At 42.0% G+C, this 20,157-nt stretch overlaps 1 protein-coding gene across 1 annotated transcript; it reads left to right on the top strand.

The window, feature by feature from the left end:
- The first annotated feature begins 1,983 nt into the window (after positions 1–1,983).
- On the top strand, positions 1,984–10,997 carry LOC109479867 (serine/threonine-protein kinase PLK3-like). The gene is made up of 3 exons (XM_019781904.1): positions 1,984–2,310; positions 9,299–9,432; positions 9,842–10,997. Exons 1-3 carry the CDS (start codon positions 2,243–2,245, stop codon positions 10,660–10,662), a joined length of 1,023 nt encoding a protein of 340 aa, XP_019637463.1. The 5' UTR covers positions 1,984–2,242; the 3' UTR covers positions 10,663–10,997.
- Positions 10,998–20,157: the final 9,160 nt, after the last annotated feature.

The raw sequence follows: 20,157 nt of genomic DNA, 5'->3' as shown, positions 1-20,157 counted from the left end.
ACAGATAGCTAGGGTGCCAAAGCACAAAAATAAACTGTTGTGACAACCCCAAACGATCATCTTCAATACATAAAAATGTATTTTTATTTCTTCTTCATTTCCGTACTTCCGTTTCTTCTTTTGATAAATTTGTATCAAGAATATATGAATCATTTTATTGTGCCACGTGTAATTGTCAAAATATTACCTTTTAATGTTATAGTACAGTCAATCACCTCCCGATAACTTTGATTGTCAAATGAGTATCTGGCGCCGTCTTCAATCAACAAAACGCAGACGTCTAGATGGAACTAAGAAGCTTACAGTAGAGAACGTTCAAACTCGGTCTTGTTTGTCCTCAGCTGAAAATGTACCACCGCCACTCATGCCATTTATTCGGCTTTCAGAAAAGGTGCCCGAAATAGCCTGTGTTCGCCGTGGGAGTTCACGGTACATCACGCCACATCGTTAACCACGGCCAACACTCGGCATTCTCACCACGTCACGTCTGCACACATGAGTTCCGAGATATGCAGACAATATCTAAGTTCTGAACCAAAAAAAGGTTGCGCCATGTCAAATGTCGTGACATTACTCTTTGGCCCCCATTACATGGATCAGCAGATCAGCCGAAATGCGTAATGGAACAGTTTCTTCTCAAAGTTTACTGATTCACCAGATGCACATATTGAGCTGCTCTAGAATTACAAAGACTATGGCGTTATCCCTTTATGCCAACCCTTGTTGGAATGTTAGTTTTACTTTCATAAAGAAAGCGGATTGCGTGCCATCAATTCTTGGCCTGTAAGCCTACATCGTGCCTCATGTCAGCCTGTTGCGCCTGGTTTCCGATATGCTTTTCTTGTTGAGTAGTTCTGGTAATTGGCTGCAAAGCTGGCGCTGTCCTGGATTGACACCAGGAGAATAATTTTAACAGAGAACCCGGTTAGATTCAGTGACTACCATCAAACACTGCTGCAATGATACATAAATTTATAATGCTAATAGAGAACCTGGTTAGATTCAGTGACTATAACAAAGGTGCAAAAATACATTTAACTAGATTTTATCTAGACAGATATGTGAAGTGATAGCAGTGGAACATGAACCCTTCGCATTACGATCACAGGGTTAGTTGATATCTAATAACACAGCTCTCTAAAGTTCAGCAATCTTTGATGTCAAGATAGTAACTTATCATCTATGGTGCTTCAGTAGATTGTTGAGATGACCTTTTCAACATTTGTATTCCGAAAGACTGTTATTCGTGCCATTGCTCTTGGACTAGCGAGCGTTAGAAATGAGAACATGTCACGATTTTAGATACAAGCACTGTGATTCTAAGGAGCACATTACAGTACTCAAAAAAGCTGTCAGGCAAAACATGTATTTTACCTTGCAGTATGGAAACACTAACAGTATAGTTACAGTTTGAATGTTGAAGATGTATTTTACAAATCATTCTAAATGACATTAAATTAATAACGAAAGCAACGGTATTCGATGTATCAAAACACCAGAAAATGTATATGGCAAGAATTAGATTTAGGTTTGTGTTGTTGAAAACAAAAGAACTACATAGCACCTGAAACTAAAGTTTAAGTACCTCATAAATTCGCCAAATGATAAAAACCATTAAAACTGACGTATTCCGAATGTTTTAGTGGTACCAAGCTAAACGAATATAGAATTGGATATGACGATGATGTATGTAGATGAGAAAGAGATTGCAAATGAGATTGCAAATGAGATTGCCCTCGCTAGCTATATAGGTACGTGCGTTGCTCATTTCAATTTACGCCTGGGATTGATCCAACCGCCAGCGCACGCCCGGGGTTAGTTCGGCAGCAGAGGGAGCACAGCCTGGCCGTTCCCTCGCCGACCCGGGCCGTTAGTAATATTTACCGTTTCACTTGGCGGTTATTTCTTTTGTTGGGGGAGAAAAGGGAGTCGTGTGATTGGAGGAGCGGTCAGCAGGTTAACAGCCAATGCTGTGGTGAAAGGCGGCCGCTCTGTCTCTAGACGTTCATTCACGACCGAATGGTATCGGAGGCGCGAATCGCCCACAGGATGTGGCAGTCGTGATGTCGGTGGTCGAGGGAGACTTTTGGAAAGCCTTGGACATGGACGTCGCTGGAATGCAGCAGGGACAAGCCGCCTTCACTACCCCGTACCATCGCCACGGGGATTGTGTTACTGCGTTCTGCCGATAACACAGTGATGAACTGACTGTGAAAGCTGAAGCAGTTTCACCGACTCCAGCATGTCCGAAAAACCGTCCGCCAGCACCGGCTTCGCTACTTCCGAGGAGTGCGAGGATCCAGACTGGAGGTAACCTGTCTGTCTTATGCCGCAAGTGGTGCTCAGGTGTATGTATATATAAGGCGGATACTAGGACACGCAACTAAATTTACCGACCTTGGTTGGTATTTGCGCTTGTGTCCTTTGGATTCGAATGGTTGCTGTGTTGAAGGTCGTAGGACTAAATCTGTCCGATCTCATTTCTACCGCACGCTGTCAAGTCAGATAACCATGCCGAGAGAGCCGGGCTGCGGGGAGAGATAACTCTGGGATTCGCAGCTTTAATTGGTGATAACAGTCACTGAAGTATAATTATATCTGTGAAATGTGCTAATTACGTACTGTATCTGTATCTATACATAACAGCCTTGGTCGATTGACTGCTCGCCGCGCAAATAATCTCATCGACTTTCAAATATCTTGGGATTCTTAAATTATAGAAACGATAACGTCGTGCAGAAAATAGCTGAAAGGATTTTCCAATTAGGCTGGCTCATCACGACGATTCGCGGCGGCTTCTTGGAGAACATAATTGACTTAGGCATGCGAACCTTCACGGCGGATTGGGCACAGAAATAATCACAGCCCCGTGATAAGTCACTGAATCTTCCGGATTTTAATTTTCCAAGGGACCCGGCTTCGCGCTGCAGTGAGCACGGCGTCGTCGTTCAATTTTGTTACAGGCCACCAATTGCTCGCCCACTCACGTATTTACCCGCACATTTGGGCGATATTTTTTGGTCTAGCAGGCGACAAAGATGGGATAAGGTGAGGGTGACGCATTGTAGAGTGACCCTGGTGAGGCCCCTCTGTAGCGAGGGTAAAATAATGACGCTAAATTTTCTCTTGTTGGTAGTAATGAATATATTGGTTCATGTAAACCGTGTACCTCTAGGTTGTAACGTTAGGTTAGTAATAACGAGGTTTGGAAGAGAGCAGCTATGCCGGTCAGGTAGAACCCCCAGGATTACCGCCATTTCGATCGACCTATTTTCCCGTGCAGAATAATTGCCTGGGGTCCTGGCTGGCGCCGTAGGATTTTAAGCAATTATTTTGTTTTCATAAAAAACGATTCATTCAAACGTCAAAGTTAACATGTCCTGTCAGTTCGCTGGGAAGAATAAACTGTCAGAATTATCAGGAGGCCAGGTCGAGCTGAGTCCAGTAATTAGAATGTATATTCGACAACGTCCTGCTGTATCGACGATGTGCGCGTTCATGTCTATTTAGCTTATCTGCAGCTCAATTGTAGCTCTATTGAAGGAAATGATTTCTCATATGCATCACCTACAATTGTACCGACGATTACCCTTTTGTGCAGTTCTAGGAACTGTTAACACACAAAGAGCACATACCTATGTACTATGTTACACTTTTTCTTCGTGGCCTATACCATATAACTTTATTTATTCGTAAAAAAAAACAACATTGCAGGCTAAAACAGCCTGAATTGTGTTGTAAATCACATGTACATTCACATTTACAATTGTAACATTTTAGCGTTAAAAGATCAAGTGTTAAAAGAAGTATATCCGATAATGACGTAAATATAAAATATCGATAACACATTAAAATATAGACAATAATTGAGTGAAACAACTTTAAGACACAAATATGAGGCAGCAATAAGATTTTTTTTAAGTCTATAGTGTCCTTCGTACACTGCTGCATGATGTTGAGAGATCTGGGGATAAATATTGGCGTTACCATAAGGCGTGTCTCTGTGTTGTTCACCAATAGAACTCACTCTAACTCATTCCATGGAATTTTCTATCTTGTGGAGGAACCTCTCCCTTGACTGACTCCAGTATTGTCTTAGTCTGGTAGTTCTTGGCCATGTAGAACAAACGCATTAAAATCCCATGCTGTGACTGACTGACAGTGTATGGCTGTATGCTACGCCTGAAACAAAAACAAACAAGAATTCGTAGATCTCATACCTCCATGAAATATGAGTTTTTGTAAATGTTTTTTTATTTGTCTCATTGACTATGAAATAAAGTCGTAATTAGCATAATCTAGTTTAATTTATGGGTTCTGGAAGTTCTGCTGCAGTACCAAGGCCATCCACCAGGAGGCCCATATTTGACCTTGACCTTCGTCTTCCTAAGAATTACCAGCATACCAAATATCATCACAATTCATAAAGGCGTTATGAAGTTAAGCTAACTACAAATGTGCGGAAACACACACATACACACACACACACACACAAACACACACACGTCAAAAACAATACCTCCATTTTTCATGGAGGTAATCAAGCAAATCAAGAGCCAGACCTTCCAGATAGCAATCCGCTGGCTATATATAGCGCTATCTTTCATCCATGATTGACAATTATGATGAAACATAGCGGAAGTCACGATGCGGAATCGAAGTGGATTCTCAGAATCCGATGTAAGATAGCAGGTCCTATCTGAAACGTCCGTCACCTCAAGGAAGTTAATATCCAGTTGGTGAATTTATTTGTTTTACGAGATGCTCTACTTGGATGTCTGACCTTCATTGACGTGTGCTAAGAGATGGTCAACTTTTCAATATGCCCTCCAGCAACCTGTGCGTGATAGCGATCAGGAGTGAATGTTGGCATACAGACTTTATTCATCTATATTCCTTCAACGCTATTTAATGACAAATGACAGAACTCTGGTTTGAGGAACAGAATGTGTTATGGAAGAAAGTTATATTTGCGGTGAAACTAGCACAATACACGTCCCCCATTTGAATGGAAATTGCGCCGTGTTTTCATAAAAGTTTATGAACCATTTCAGACAATTCTGAGAAGACCAGAGCTTCTGAGAACAGCTTTCTGAACGTGCGTCCTCCATGTGGAATGCTGAGTAAGGTGGTGATTCGGTTATGGATAACATTGCTGCATCGTTTAGAATGTTAACGTCTTTGAGCATAAATACAAGATATACTACTAGAGCGGTAACTCTTGCAAAGCAAATGCATACTGTTTACTTCGGTCTGTTAATTCTTACTCAAACACATTCACATATATGGTGACAGGAGTCTAAATCCCTTCTGCTATAAAATTGCAACATGATGTAACCCAGCACTAGTTACCATGGTGACAGACGTCTGGTTCAGGTCATTGACCTTGTTTGTTTGGAGAAAAAGAAGAGGAAGAAACTGAGCAAAAACAATGTTTTCCTTCGGTAAGCATAACAATATTAAGGTATTCAAAGGACGTCATGGACGTACAGGAATCCATCTACTCACAAGAGGAGGAGGGAAGATAGATGAAATATGTTGGATAGTATTCAATTAGCATCTTTACTAACCAAATTGAATATTGCCATTTAAGGCATTTGAGTAATTTCAAATACTCGTAACTGTAAAGACTCACGTTGCATCTTCACCAAAGAGTACTTTAGATACTTCGAAGGCTTTATTCAAAGTCATTATTGTCAAGTAGACTCTCCCGTAGAAAGTCACCTTGTACGGAAGGTAACTGAACTGCCAGGTAACACAGAGTGACTGAATGAAGTATATCCTGTTGTAGTCAATTTGCCTTTAGATACGTTAAGCTTTCGAATCTTAAGCCATTGCCTGGCCTTTCACCCCTGCACAATGTAGTAAATGGTACATCAAATGGAAGAAAGCACACATATCCGGTGTGAAGAGGCATAACTTAATCCTATTATGATACGAAGCGATGTTTCCACGTGGTATAATAAAAATCAATCACTGTGTCGAATTTCAAAGATCAAGCCTTATAAACATCACCACTCTTCATTCTCCGTACCATTTGTCAAGTTCCAACCTTGCTTCCCCCTCTTATTATTCCTGTGAGACGTTCATTTTTCATTACTGGTCCTAATGCGTCAGGCATGGGCTTTCCCAGCTTTTCTGACAAAAGCCTTCACTCCGGAAGTGTGGCTTGTGAACACGTCTGTCCGTGATGTGCATTTCCTACTCGGGTGCACCTGGAACCTGTTTAAACCTGTTTAACAGACCTGGGCAGACATTTGCAAGATCTCCTAGAGCACACGATTTTTGGTTAATCATATTCTAACACCTTTTCGAGTTGGTCAATATCTTTATCGGCTAAAAGATAAGTCAAGGCATGATCTGGCTCTTACAGGATATGAAACTGGTGCCACTGACTGCTTCATAGAGATTTCTATGTACATCACACTCCTCCCATCTACACAGAGTTCAAGCATGGCATTTGTTATTTCGCCTTTTGAAAGGACGTAAAATACGTTGGATTCGCGACGACGCTAATGAATTTGTAACTAAAGGATCAATTGTCCAATTCTCTGATTATCATAACCAGTACGTTCAGTGATTATCAATTATGAGCTGTAACGCTTCTATGATTTTTCTCAGTGCTGGATAATAACTAGACACAGGGGAACGCAATGTAGTGCAAATGTACTTGTGTATACAACTTACAACAAGTACTTCATCTTCAAATCAGTGCAACCCGGGCTAAAAAAGGGTAAATTATTTCGAGTTCGAGCTAACCCTGTACTAAGAAGGCAAAAGTACAAAAGGAGAGTGGTCCATACGCTGCCCTTTTGAGAAAGACAAATAAAGTCGAAACCGTCTGTCGAATTCCCTTTTAGCGCTTCCATTGGCCCATTGTTCTTGTGTTAGGGTGTGTGTTTTTTCTTCAGTACGTATATAGTAACATAATGTTCTAGGTTGAACTGAAAGTGTGCTTTTAGCTTTCAGCAATGATCGATATCTTCATATTTAAGAGTACAATGGCGTAGTGATGCTTGGAGACCTCTGACATCACACAGGGCCAAGGGTCAGTCTCGTGGCCAGTGGTGGTCACGACTGGACCATTGACACGAATCTTAAACGTTTGGAAATCAATCTTAAACGTTTGGAAATCAATCTTAGGGTCGCGCATACTAACGATGTTAAGCACATTAAAACGTAGCCTCCTGTGCAGGCCTCCGTGCGGGTGAGAGTTTTGATACTGCGTTTTGTAAGTCCGTGGCGGGTACAAATCTTCTCTGGGCGGCTGGCCGTGTACGATGGCCGGCAAAAGAAGGCGTTAAAAAATTCTACAAAACGCAGTATCACTGAAAACTCCCACCCGCCCGCCCGGCCTGCACAGGAGGCTAATTAAAACGGGTCTTCCGTGTACTGGGCCACACTGACTTAATTTTATGGATAACATCCGCTGAAGACCCCCATACTAGTGCGCACGGGCGAATAAACAAATTTCCAGCCAAAATATTTTGCTAAACCACAGGCCTAGGAATACAAAGCTGGTATGATGAATTTGCTGTAGTACATAGCGACTTTTACTACAAACCGACACATGCTGGCTTTTTGCGACATTTATGACTGGTTACTGTACTGAGTTTTTTAGTTCCGCGGAGCTTCGGCAGCCTGGATGCTGCCCTCCGCAGTTACCGCCGGCGTCATATTGTTGCTACCTATCATGGAGGATGGCACACAGGCCAAGCGAAAATCAATGCGCGCGTGGATGTCATCCATAAAATCAACTTCAGTGTGGCCTAATCTTTAAGACAATGTTGCCTTACGGCCTGTTTTCATTGCATGCACACACGGGAGCAAAAATCCATATGATAACGTGCAGAGGGTACAGAGACTTCCGGTGCACGCCATGTTGAAGAATTAACTTCCGTTGACTTTTCATCTTAGTTAACCCCTGACGCGCCTTGACGTCAGTGATGTGCACTGTGATATATTTGTGTTTCAGTCTGAGACTTAAGCGCATTAAAACATTAGGGTATATTTGTGCGCTGTCGTTATCTTAATCAGATTACGTCGGAAGAGTGGGACGTTGATATACGGCCTCCAACACTTCACAGAGGCTGGCTCTCTTGTGCTTAGGTATGCTAGTATGTATTTAAATAATTCAAATGAATGAAAGGCCTTTATTGTACATTTTTGCTCATTTCGAACTAAGTACAGGTCATGGTAAATAGCGATGGTAGACTAAAATATATATATCTATAGTAAAACTACATATGTACAGGTTTTGCTTCTTCTCGCTTCTTAAAACAGTTGTAAATGTAAGAACAGATGGAGTTTATAGTACGAGGATTATCGAGTTTCATGAGGAAAGTGAATTTTTCCTTTCTATCTAAGAATCTAAAGCTAGGAAATAATCAGCGCTAAAATACATTGCAAAAACGGCATCTCATCAGAGACCAAGTTAATGTTGAAAATGGCAAACGCGGCTTCTTCCACAGTGTACTTTTGATACCTTTCAGACGACTTTTAATGGAAACATTGGCATTCGTCCAATATCCTGGCTTAAGAGGGACCCAAATATCTCTAGAGCCTTGATAACAGTATCGTCGGCGTCTCAAGTGGACTTACAAGTGCAGATATAAGGGTCTCCAGACGGTCATCATGGAATTTCAATCTCCAAGAGAGACATGCTTAGCCGCGCGAAGCTGATACTCCGTAAAATGCTAAGTTCATGTAATGTTACTTTATTTAACAATTCATTGCGTCTGATCCCATGTTATTAACCGGCATATGAGTCATCTTGCTTGAGGGTACACACGGGTGTGAAGATAGAAAACTAGCAAAGCTCGGTATATGCACATTTCCAAATGCATCCCTATGTATGGGATGAGCAGGTGTTTTGAAGCTACAGTAGATAAATTGGAAATCTTTTATTCGAAGTAAAAATACTACTGTGTGTATGTGTGTTATATAGGACTAAGATGCTGCGGGTAGCCTATAACATACCCTGGTGTAAGCACATCACAAACAACAGTTATATCCGGTTACTCCTACTTTCGACTCCAGATGAAAAAAGGAGAATTGGTCGTCCAAGCACAACTCTTAAGAAACTAATTAAGTCTGAAACTGGTCTGCAAGGGTCGGAACTTCTGTCCGCAATGACTGACAGACTGTACTGGAGACAAAACTTCACTAGCTGCACCTCATAGAGGAAGAATGAAGAAGAAGAAGTTATAGGACCTAGTGCTTCAAAGCTTTAAAATCTATTTGGGTTACAGCATAGTAAGAGCTTTTAAAAACTGCGTACTGTGTTTTATTTCTGCAGTGAGGACGAGACGTACGACCCGAGTGAACTGAGCAGCGGCTCCACATGGAGCGCCACCATCCCGGGGCACCTGACGGACCCGGTGGACGGGAGAGAGTACACCCTCCTCCGTAAACTTGGCTCCGGGCGTTACGGTAAGACTGTGCACGGTTACCGCTTATACATGTGCAGTATGGTAGGGCGTCGTTGCTACCTAATGAGAGAGAGTGACTGAATAATCTGAATTGTTTATAAGGACCATGGAGGTATAATTTGAAACTTATACCTCCGTGCAAGGACAAACACCATCATACCAGTGCCACTACCATACACTGTGCGTGTGTATGGTGTGCGTGCTTGTGCGTACTTGTGTGTGTGTGTGTGTGTGTGTGTGCGCGCGCGCGTGCGTGTGTGTGTGTGTCTGTCTGTCTTTGTGCGATGTGTAAAAGAGGAAGGGAAAGGGGACAGACTCCGGAAAGAATAGAAAGCGTAACACTGTGTTATCAGGTACAATACACTGTTTCTGTTCAACTTATACCACTGACGATACTGCTTACATTTCAGGCAAGGTGTATTACGCCAAATGTACCCAAGAGAAAGAGTACGCCGTGAAGGCCATGCGTCTGCAAGACGTGAAGCAGAACAAACTGATGGAGGTGGACATCCACAGGCACCTCAAACACCCCAACATCGTGGAGCTCATCAGGGACATCGAGGACAGCAGCAACCTGTACCTGGTGCTGGAGTTCTGTCCTAACAAGTCCCTGGAACACCTGTTGAAGGAGAGGAAGAAGTTGAAGGAGAAGGAGGTGAGACCGATCTTCCGTGGGATCGTGGCCGCCGTGGAGTACGTCCACTCGCGGGGGATCGTCCACTGCGACCTGAAGCCGTACAACGTGGTGATGGGGAAGGACATGCAGGCCAAGCTGACGGACTTCGGCGCGTCTGTCCGGATCTGCACGGCCGCGTCTAACAAGATGAAGTGCGGGACGCCGAGTTACATGGCGCCGGAGACTCTGACGGCCAAGGGCACGCAGGTAGCGACCTTCGCCGGGGACATCTGGGCGTTAGGCTGTATCCTGTACAGAATGGTGACGGGGAACCTGGCCTTCACGTACCACAAACTGAGGAGGAAGCATGCCGGGGGCATGTACCTCCGTCTGGGCTGGCTGAACTTCACCCTGCCGTGTTGGCTGTCCTCCTCGGCCAGGTGTGTGGTCAGAAACTGTCTGCACATCGACCCCACGAAGCGCCCCCTGGCGGAGCAGCTCATGGAGTACGAGTTCGTCAAGAAGGGACAGATCCGCTCAGCGGCGTCCGTGGATGCCCTGGACACGAGATGTCTGGCATCTTGCTCCAAGGACACAACCTGCACCAGTAGGTAGTGCGTCTATGGACAGAGTTACTCAAAGTTAGTTCGCGACTGCTTTTGCTGCATTTTACACAGAGAATGATATGAATGTGTGTACGGTAAAATTTACTCTCTTGTCATTAACAGTATTACCAAAGTAAGATCTATATAGCTCTATAGAAAAACATATGGTAGTGCCAAACATATACAGCCATGCTTCAGCGCAGGACGCTGTTGCTACTAAAGTTATGTGAACTCTTGATATATATCAATATATAGAAATATAAAATATGTACAGAACTGATATATTTGCGCTACTAGCGTTGTTTGTTACAACTCGAGAGAAGTATTTTAAAGCGTCTACTAAAAAGGCAAGATAATATAATGGCTAATGGATAATATAATCATCTCAGTGACATGCATAGTGACATAATTCTCTCAAATGCTTATTGAGGAAAGAACTAAAGTGATGTTCATCTTGGTCATAGCTATCCTCCCAGATAGCCGATTCACGACACGATCTGCTTCTGTACTAAGTCAAGATAGCATACATGTATATAGTAACATGGACAACAGTTGCAAGAGGTATAGTTTAAAAGTCATCACTTTGCGTTGCAGTATTAGATCTTGAAAGAGCTCGAGCTAAATGTTTGTCTGAAGACTTTTCTAGCATGATGGCTTCATTAAATGCTGTCTTAACCCTACGACGATTATGCAGTTGTAACTTTTTTATCGATCCCATTTAATCCCTCATAAACAAACAAACAAAAGAAAGAAAGAAAACAAACAAACAAACAAACAGGTAAATTAAGTCACGTTTCCAAGTACGCACAGTTGATGTTGCAATACCATACATACTGCAGTTGACATCTGGAACAGTCTTCCAGACAACAGTTAACGTGGTCGGCCTGATCACTGACAACAACCTCCAGTCATTCAAAACAAGAGTACACCGGCATCTTCTTCCCACCACCAGGACTTCTGCATGTAGCTAGAACTTTGCAACTTTGCTGTAAACCAATGATTAGCCAGGAGTGTTATAATCCAGGCTATTGTTTACATTAGCACATGATAGAAAAACACCCATGCCCTTTTCATGCATAGCCCGCTTTCCTATACACAGACTAACAAACCACTGTCCCTGTGGCCTCAAAGGCTATGTGACCTTTACCTTACTTTACCAAACCTAAAACAAATCTAGATTCATACATGTAGTCTATCTCTTCTGTAAGGAACACAGACTTAACCACCCTCTGGCCTGCTCCTAACGATCACGATCTCAGACAACATCTGCAGACACGCCATTCAATTATCGGTAATCCTCCAAGTAGCCAACTCACGGGGAGAGGAAATTGTGTAGGCCAATTCAATAACGGTGCGGCGAGATATATATAGCCTGCTTCTTCTATCTAGTGCCATCTCCTAAATTCGTTCATGTCTTGTATTACATATAACTGATAGTGCATGGGAAAACTTCATTGCAGTGGTACCGTGACAGAAAGAAAATTGTCAGAAGAGATTGTTGGTTCGCTAGTGATAAAACGTCTTCAGGTGCCTAAAGTCGTTCATGTCTTGTTATATATGTTGTTAAAATATAACTGATAGTGCATGGGAAAACTTCATTGCAGTGGTACCGTGACAGAGAGAAAATTGTCAGAAGAGATGGTTGGATCGCTAGTGATAAAACGTCTCTAGGTGCCAGTGTCTAAATGAGATAAGGGTTTTTACATTGACACGCATTCTCCTGAATTACACAGTAGGTGAGCACCAAAGTTTACGGCGTTTGATACTCAAGTCGATAACAGATACAATGCACACCCCAGTTTCTTTGGCGTCTCTATTCGAAGCTGCACACCCTCAAATCTAGCGACCGTCTCTGGCGTGGAATAATTCGGAAGGAGAATAACTGTATATGGGACGAAAGTATATCTCTTCAGCTACAAGCCCAGCTGAGTTTGGTTTCTTTAACCTTTTTAAGTTTGGTAAAACTTAGTCAACGGAAAAAAACATTATTTTCACTCCAAAATTAATGCCCAAAATTGCGAATTTTCGCGTTGGATAATCCTATAGAAAAAAATTTTCCGGCAGAAATGACTGATGCTGGCAGAAAGACCCAAGCCTTGACTATACCCGAGTAAATTATAAAGAAAATTCTAGTACTGTAATTTTCTAAACAGTCCACGGCGCGAGGGGTTGCAAATCCACCCCTACGAAGGCGCAGAGCGAAATCTAGGTCAAACGGGCGGATTACACTTGGTGCGCAAGGATACCCGGAAGTAAGGCTCGGAGCCAAAAGAAATTTTCACCCCAAAATCACCATTTCTCAGTACACTCTTCAGCCATGTTAATGTTTGTTTAATGATACTTCGTGGCAGTTTATGAGAAATGTCACCTCAAACTTGGACCCTAAAAACCCTTTCGTCACTTCGTGGCAGTTTATGAGAAATGTCACCTCAAACTTGGACCCTAAAAACCCTTTCGTCACTTTTTTTTTACAACGGACTATCACGGATTTATAACAGTCATATATAGAACTGGGGTATGCACCGTTAAGAAGGTGAAAAACAGTATGTAAGAAAGATTTAATGGTTGTAACAATTAAATCTTTCTTGAAGAGGAGGTCCCAACAAAGTTGAGCACTTATTGGGTAATTCAAATTTCATATCTATAGGCAATAAACATACTTCTGTAGTTATTAAAGCCTTTATAGCATTAGATGATCCCTTATCTGTGTCAGACGCGTCACGACTATCCCACTGTCTGTTGTGTTTTTACTGTCTGTGACTGTGAATAGACAGGAATAGGAGAACTAGTTCTCTCCGGAACTCATACAGAAGAGACGAGATATTTCCTGGCATTTAACCTCCCACAGATTCCAGGAAATCCATTTCATACAATCTAAATGTGCAACTTGAGTTTCAAAGCTTTGCCGACTGATACATGTTTTGGCGCCAGTATAATGTGCTAGCCAGAACCATACATTGAAGATGCAACATGAATATCCATCAATGTGTGTGCAAAATTGCAAACATGCAAGCTAAAACAAGTGAACAAGTGTAATGGAAAACCACCTAGTAATTCACTTTATGTTCACGGTATCAAAAGTTCACGGTCTGAGAAAAATGGACATATTCACGGAACTATATGTTCACGGTGGCGACAGGTGCAGGAAAAAGAAAGTTCAGGAATTATTTTGTTCACTGTAATAATAAGTTTTACGATACAGAAGTGACAGTGAAAACAATGAACATTATAACAGTACAGTGATAAAAAAAACTGGAATTACAGATATTTGAACGTTTGTGTGCAACGTCATGTCTAAACAAGACTAAAGCAACAACAAATGGGCCCATTAGGAGTTCGTTCTCCACGAGTAGTGCGTGGTGTCGGCTCATTTTCATTGTTCACATTGATACCCTTGTGACTGAGAGATCGAGAGTGCTAGAGGGCTTTCCAAATTGCGATAATGAACATGGCTGCACGAGGCCTGCCACGATGTGGGGATCGAGTATCGCCGGAGGTCTCCGTTCGCTCATACCATGAACCCTGCCTCATTAGTCCGCTTCAGTAACAACGCGCGTGTCCTGACGGGGGTGACACTGGTGAGGATGAACAGCGGGGAAGGCTCGTGGCAGGCCGCGGGAAAACAAATTATCCCTGGCCGGGGCTCTATGGAGCTCCGATCCTCCCGTTTTTAATTGGGGTATAAAAAAAATCAGAAAAGAGTGAAAACTAGACAAGAGAGACAGGAGTTTTTAATATTTTCTTTTTTTTTAACTTTTCGACGTGACTGAGACATAGTCAAAGGAAGGGGAATAGACAAAGGATGTGCCAAGCTACCCACGACAGGTTACTGTCCAAGTGCTCTCACCAACCCACTCCTGCCAACTTGACACATCAAAATAAGATAGAGCTCCTCCCTGATATTCATGACGTTGAAGTATTCTAGCTACGAGAAACAGAAGAATTATTTGAAGATCAAATTCGAGAAAGATATCGAGGACTACACAGCGGAGAAGACGCGTGGCAGGCCGGGGGAAACAAACTCTCCCTGTCCGGGGCTCTATGGAGCTCCTCCCTTATATTATGATGCATCAGAAAAACTATGTAAATTCGTATACAAATGTCTAAGGAAGAGATTTCGAGAAGAAACATGTACAACTTAGAATAGATAGAGCATAACAGAGTCCTTATTTGTAGCTAAAGTAGTGCATTTAGCCCCACTGGGGCATGAATATGCAATAAATTTCATTGTCATTGTCAAAATTCATGACTCTGAAGTATTCTAGGTACGAGAAACAGAAGAATTATTTGAAGATCGCATTCGATAAAGATATTGAGCACTACTTATGTAACAAAATTGATAATACGCTGTGTCTGAGTGGGAGGGTGTCTGTATTTGTCTAGAAGTTCTAAAGATATTAGAGACAACACCCAACAGAACATACTATGTGGTCGCAGGTGCAGGTACGATGCCACAGTACACAGTGTTAACTTTCTTCCTTTAAATGTTATGTCAGTGTTGTGAACGGCAACGTTGACTTTGGTATTACATCGAACAGGAAGCCAAGTTATACCAAACAAAGGTTGCCATTTGAACTGTTCTTATACATATCCCTTTGTCTGTAGCGTTTCCGTTTGTTCATCTGACGTCGTGTAACTATGATTGACAGCCGTGGGGCGGGGCTTAGCACTGCAAAGATAACATGCAAAGGTCACCTCCGGTTTGAAGCTCTTTGGGGCTATACGTACATCGCCATCGGATGTTTCTAGAGATTTGTGGGTGTATTTACCAAACTCTTTGTCTGATAAATCTTTAACACGAAAGCATAGCATTCTAATCATGCGTTTTGTACATGATTTCCTGGTATCATACAGTGGGGTAGGCAAACAAACTATACTCTTGTCAACTCACTGATGTCGATGTGTCAGAGGTTTGATAGTCCCCACCAGACTCCTTTTGCAGGCTGAATATAAATCGGCCTAAAAAAGGGGATATAATTGGCCAGAGAGTCGGTCAGAGAAGCTCCATTTTGCCTGCACGGAAAATTTGAGGTAAAATGGAGCTTCTCTGACCGACTACCTTCTCTGTAGCCTGGTTACCAAACGTATTATAGCTCCCGAGTCCGACTCGGGAGCTATAATAGGTTTGGTAACCAGGCTACCTTCTCTGGCCAATTGTGTCCCTTTTTAGGCCGATTTCTATTATTTATTCAGCCTTCAAAAGGTAGAGGTTACCTTCTGCCAAAGGGACGCGAGCCAGTTGATTGGAATTTGAGAACACGTCCGACCTTTTAACGTGGGGAAAATTGCCACAGTATCACTTACCACGGTCAGGCCCGGTGTAAACAGCCTGGTCTCATTTCGGCCGCTTTTAGTCCCACTGGCATCACCTGGTCATGCATTATAGGATCACTGAAATGGAATGGTAGCTTAAAGTGAGCGTAAAATGGATATTGGAGATTGTAGAAACTGGGTTACAAACAGTGAAGCAAGATCCTATGGCATATGTGTTAGATAAATATACATTTTGTGTCATGGGTACCAAGAATGTGCTTCTTGAAAAAATGATTTATGCAGTTATTAATTTTTGTGGGGGAGGAATATGACATTCGTCTTGGGTGCAAAATGACATTATCAAATCATATCATGATTAGATATCGCAAAAATGTCGGTGGATATACGTGACGTGATATTTCTACTAACATAGCATTCATACTCGTATTAGCAAAACAATCTATTTTAATAGCATTGCAGCTGATGAATCAATGGTAGTCTGATTGAATGTTCTGGGACATGTTACTCTGGTCGATTGTGTCGTTATCAACGATAGTGCCTTAGCACGAATGCCCCTAGCGACAATTTACGAAAGTGCACCACACTTCACAGCCACTGCTACATGTACTCAGAACGTAACGTTCTCATACTAAAACGGAATCTTTCGTGACAGTCACACGCAATACGGTCTTTGCATATATACTGCATGAGCTGGAAGAAACACAAAGAGCAAAATGAGGATTTCCAAAAATGGACAGAAGCACACACGTTTCAGTATAAATGGACTGGTTTGCTTACTTTTACAATATATCATCAGATTCTCCATGTAATCCAAACAAAAAGCTATCACAGCAGACAGACGGCCAATTTGCAGTCAATCCTTAACTAGAAAATTGACGTTTGCCAAGCAACTATATAATGTTAGCCTTCACACGGTCAATTGCTTAACAAACTACGGCTCTGTTTATTCTTGCTGAAACACATTCATATCTATCGTAAACAGCCTCTCCAACTCTGTCTGGCCACGTGAAACATAATGTAAGCACCACCACACGTCTGCCACAGCTCCAGTTACCATGGTGATAACCTAATCCGATTCAGTGACCTGATTTGTTTAATTTGGAACGGCGGACGAAGAAAAGGAAGAAAAAGAAATAGGGCAAAAACAATGTCTTGCTTCTGTGAAGGTAAACTTAGCCAGTTTGACTTCGTTACTTAGGAAATCGAATGCTCTTGTTCACATCTCTACAGGCAAAATGTTGCCCGTCCTAATTGCTCACCTAATGAGACTGTAATAGAATTAAGAGTAGTTCTCTTTGGTTCCCGAAGATACAAACACCTTAGGTGTCAGAGCAGAAGGGACACACGAAAGAGGAAGGAGCACTCGATCTAGATCTGGTGTACGTACACAGGTAAGCCAAATCTGCGACAACAGATCCAAATGAAACGGCTATTTGTTGACGTGCACTTGATTTTCATTTTATTAGATATTTCTAGGTGTCTAGCTAGATCTTATAGCATTTGTTACATTTTGGCATTTAGGGTTTTAGAGGACAGTTCGATTCATCGTGTATTTTGTGGGCATTTGTGTACTCACGGTATGAAATAAAGGAAAACAAAAATAGTAAAAGAAAGAACAATTTCCATAAGCATGAACATGAAACGTGTGCACTTTTGTTTTACACATGCAGAAGTAGAAGGTTTTCAATTTTTCCATCACATCGCCGCAATCATGTCCAGCCGGAGGGTGCTTTGGATGGGACTGTTTCTTTCCCATGCTGTATACATGGTGATAGGTGCCCCTGTGGAACCAGAGGTCACGAAGGTAACATGGTATTTTAACTTCTTCAAATAACTTAAATTCTGCATACAACGAGACTAATTATATAGCACATGTACATAACCTTTCGTAAAAGACGAACTGGTATTACGTACTGCGGTGCAAAACCACATTTTTAAGATGACGAGAGTTACTTATGCGCCTGAAAAATGTCACATGTTGTACCGCGTGCTTTTATTTCTACTGTAGTTTGAGAACTAATTTGTCCGTTGACCAGCACCTTACTTCATTACCCGTTAGTATGGTTACCCACAGAAAGTGATTTGTAGTCGGGGCAACGAGGCATTTCAAACTAAGAAACGTTTATTAGATGACGGCCAGGGCGAAATTGAGTTCATCTTTTGCTATCGAGATCAGTAACAGCAAGGAGATTTTTATTTTAAACCTCCTTGGTAACAACAACAGTGCCATATGATAAAAATACTGGCAATGAAAACATACATTGCCATGGCGACGGTGGTTGCTGTTAGGGTTATTGTTAGTATGGCACTGCCATGATTTCATGATTTTGAGGAAGCCTTGGTACCTGTTAAGTCTAGACAGATACAGTGCACTCCTCGCCTGAGTGTATAGTGAACAAGCCGGGGTCACAAAAAGTAGGGCATCCGGGGCAGACAGGTTTTCCCAAGTTTTCAGAAATGTGGGCATAGATGTGGGTCTGCAAACACAGCTGGGAGACATTCTTGTTGACATTCCATGCCTGTGGACAAAATAGCTGTACAATTCCTAGAATTCTTGCAAATCCCACACAATACTATACCATTAGGCTCCTCCCTGAGACGTCGCCAAAAACCTAACGTACACGAACTCTGAATTCATACCCAAAACAGGTTAGAAACTTCAGTTTACCTATGCGGCATCCGGCACTTCTACACAACATACACTAGAACTGACACTAACAACATTATCCATATTTTAGGCCACACCAATTTAATTTGTTGGTTCTCGGATTTTTTCATGAAAAATGTGAAGCGACAGGGCGAAAAAAAAAAAAAAAAAATGGTAAAGCTAAGGCTGGAAAAGGGATTGAGAACAAAGCTATGACTATACATGCTAAAAAAATTGCTGTTTTATAGCCTATGTATCAAGGATCAATTATTGATGTTAATGATCTGCCGAATAAACATATCCCCCCGGAATAAACGTACCCCCCGGACAAATTTTCAAAATCCAATAAAAATACCCCCCCGGAATAAATTTACCCCCCGGAAAATTACCAAAATTGATGGGTAACCTGTGTCTCTTATACTAAAATGTGCTCTTACTGATATACTAGAAACTGTTATGCACAAATCTTTAACTGTTATTTGCAATTAGGAATTTAAATAGACAACAAAGAGAGCATTTCTAGTACAAATGTAGACATGTCATGTTGTTGGGAAATACATACAGTCAAACCTGTAATGGGCTGTTCCAAAAAATAAATGTGGAGGGGGGGTGGAAGAGCTTGGATTTTCTATTTTCTGACCCCCCTTTCATTACTATCCGAGTACCTTGACCCCCTTTCATTTCATCCATATCCAGGTGTCTTGACCCCTTAAAAATGTTATCCAAACGACTTGACCCCCTATAATTTCATCCAAATCCAGGGTGAACCCCTCTCAATCCAAAATCCACACCCACTAACCCCCTTAGGTAAAATCCGACCTCTTCCACCCCCCCTCCTCAGTTCTTTTTTTGAACGGCCCAATAACGACCACCCCTGTATAGAGACCACTCGTCCATTACGCCCAAAATCCACTAAAATTAGAAAATAATGCTTCTCTAGCAACCAGATAGGGCTTCAGATATTTTCTGGGCGATATTACCCGGGATTTTGTCGTAAAAATGAGCCAAAACTGTGGTAGAAAAGGCCGAGAAATATCCAACATGGCGTCGCTGCGGAAGAAGGTCATTTGGGGTCAACGGAAGATCTCATTTTTTACGGGGAAGACTGTGTAATATTTTACCCGATTTCTTGATTTTATTGCGGTAAATCGACATCGACAAATACAATATGGTAGCTAAAAATCGTAAATATTAAATGACTTGCTTAGTTTGTTAGAATTTGTTCTAATTTAGAGCTTTGAGGAGTTCGTATTTTGATGAGCACCACCCATGACAATGGAACATTCAGACAAATTTATGCACGCGGCGATCGCGAAAACCGGCCCGAAAATGACACGTTTCTCGCTACAATACGCGTTTATAAACGTCTTCACGTCGAAGATTTTGCCGTATTTTTTTCACGCGTAGTCGAAAAAAATTACTGATTTCCAAAAAATTAATAAACGTACCGTGCAAAATAAGAACGTACCGGGTGGACGTTCGGGCCCAAAAAAATCGGCAGATGAGATGAGAGTAACAAGAATGAATTTTTGTTTTTTTTTGATTTTGCGATTTTTTGAAGCGGCGATTCCGAGAACCAACAAA

Source organism: Branchiostoma belcheri, unplaced genomic scaffold (genome assembly GCF_001625305.1).
Source record: "Branchiostoma belcheri isolate BF01 breed outbred unplaced genomic scaffold, Haploidv18h27 scaffold5, whole genome shotgun sequence".
In the NCBI taxonomy this organism is placed as follows: domain Eukaryota; kingdom Metazoa; phylum Chordata; class Leptocardii; order Amphioxiformes; family Branchiostomatidae; genus Branchiostoma; species Branchiostoma belcheri.
Note: the sequence above shows the minus strand (reverse complement) of the source record. Positions and strands in the feature narration are given on the sequence as shown.

Bases quoted from the DNA above. Each gene is read 5' to 3' on its own strand.
- LOC109479867 (XM_019781904.1), top strand. From the start codon at position 2,243: ATGTCCGAAAAACCGTCCGCCAGCACCGGCTTCGCTACTTCCGAGGAG. The intron at 2,311-9,298 runs GTAACCTGTCTG...TTATTTCTGCAG, and splicing joins TGCGAGGATCCAGACTGGAG to TGAGGACGAGACGTACGACC. The intron at 9,433-9,841 runs GTAAGACTGTGC...CTTACATTTCAG, and splicing joins ACTTGGCTCCGGGCGTTACG to GCAAGGTGTATTACGCCAAA.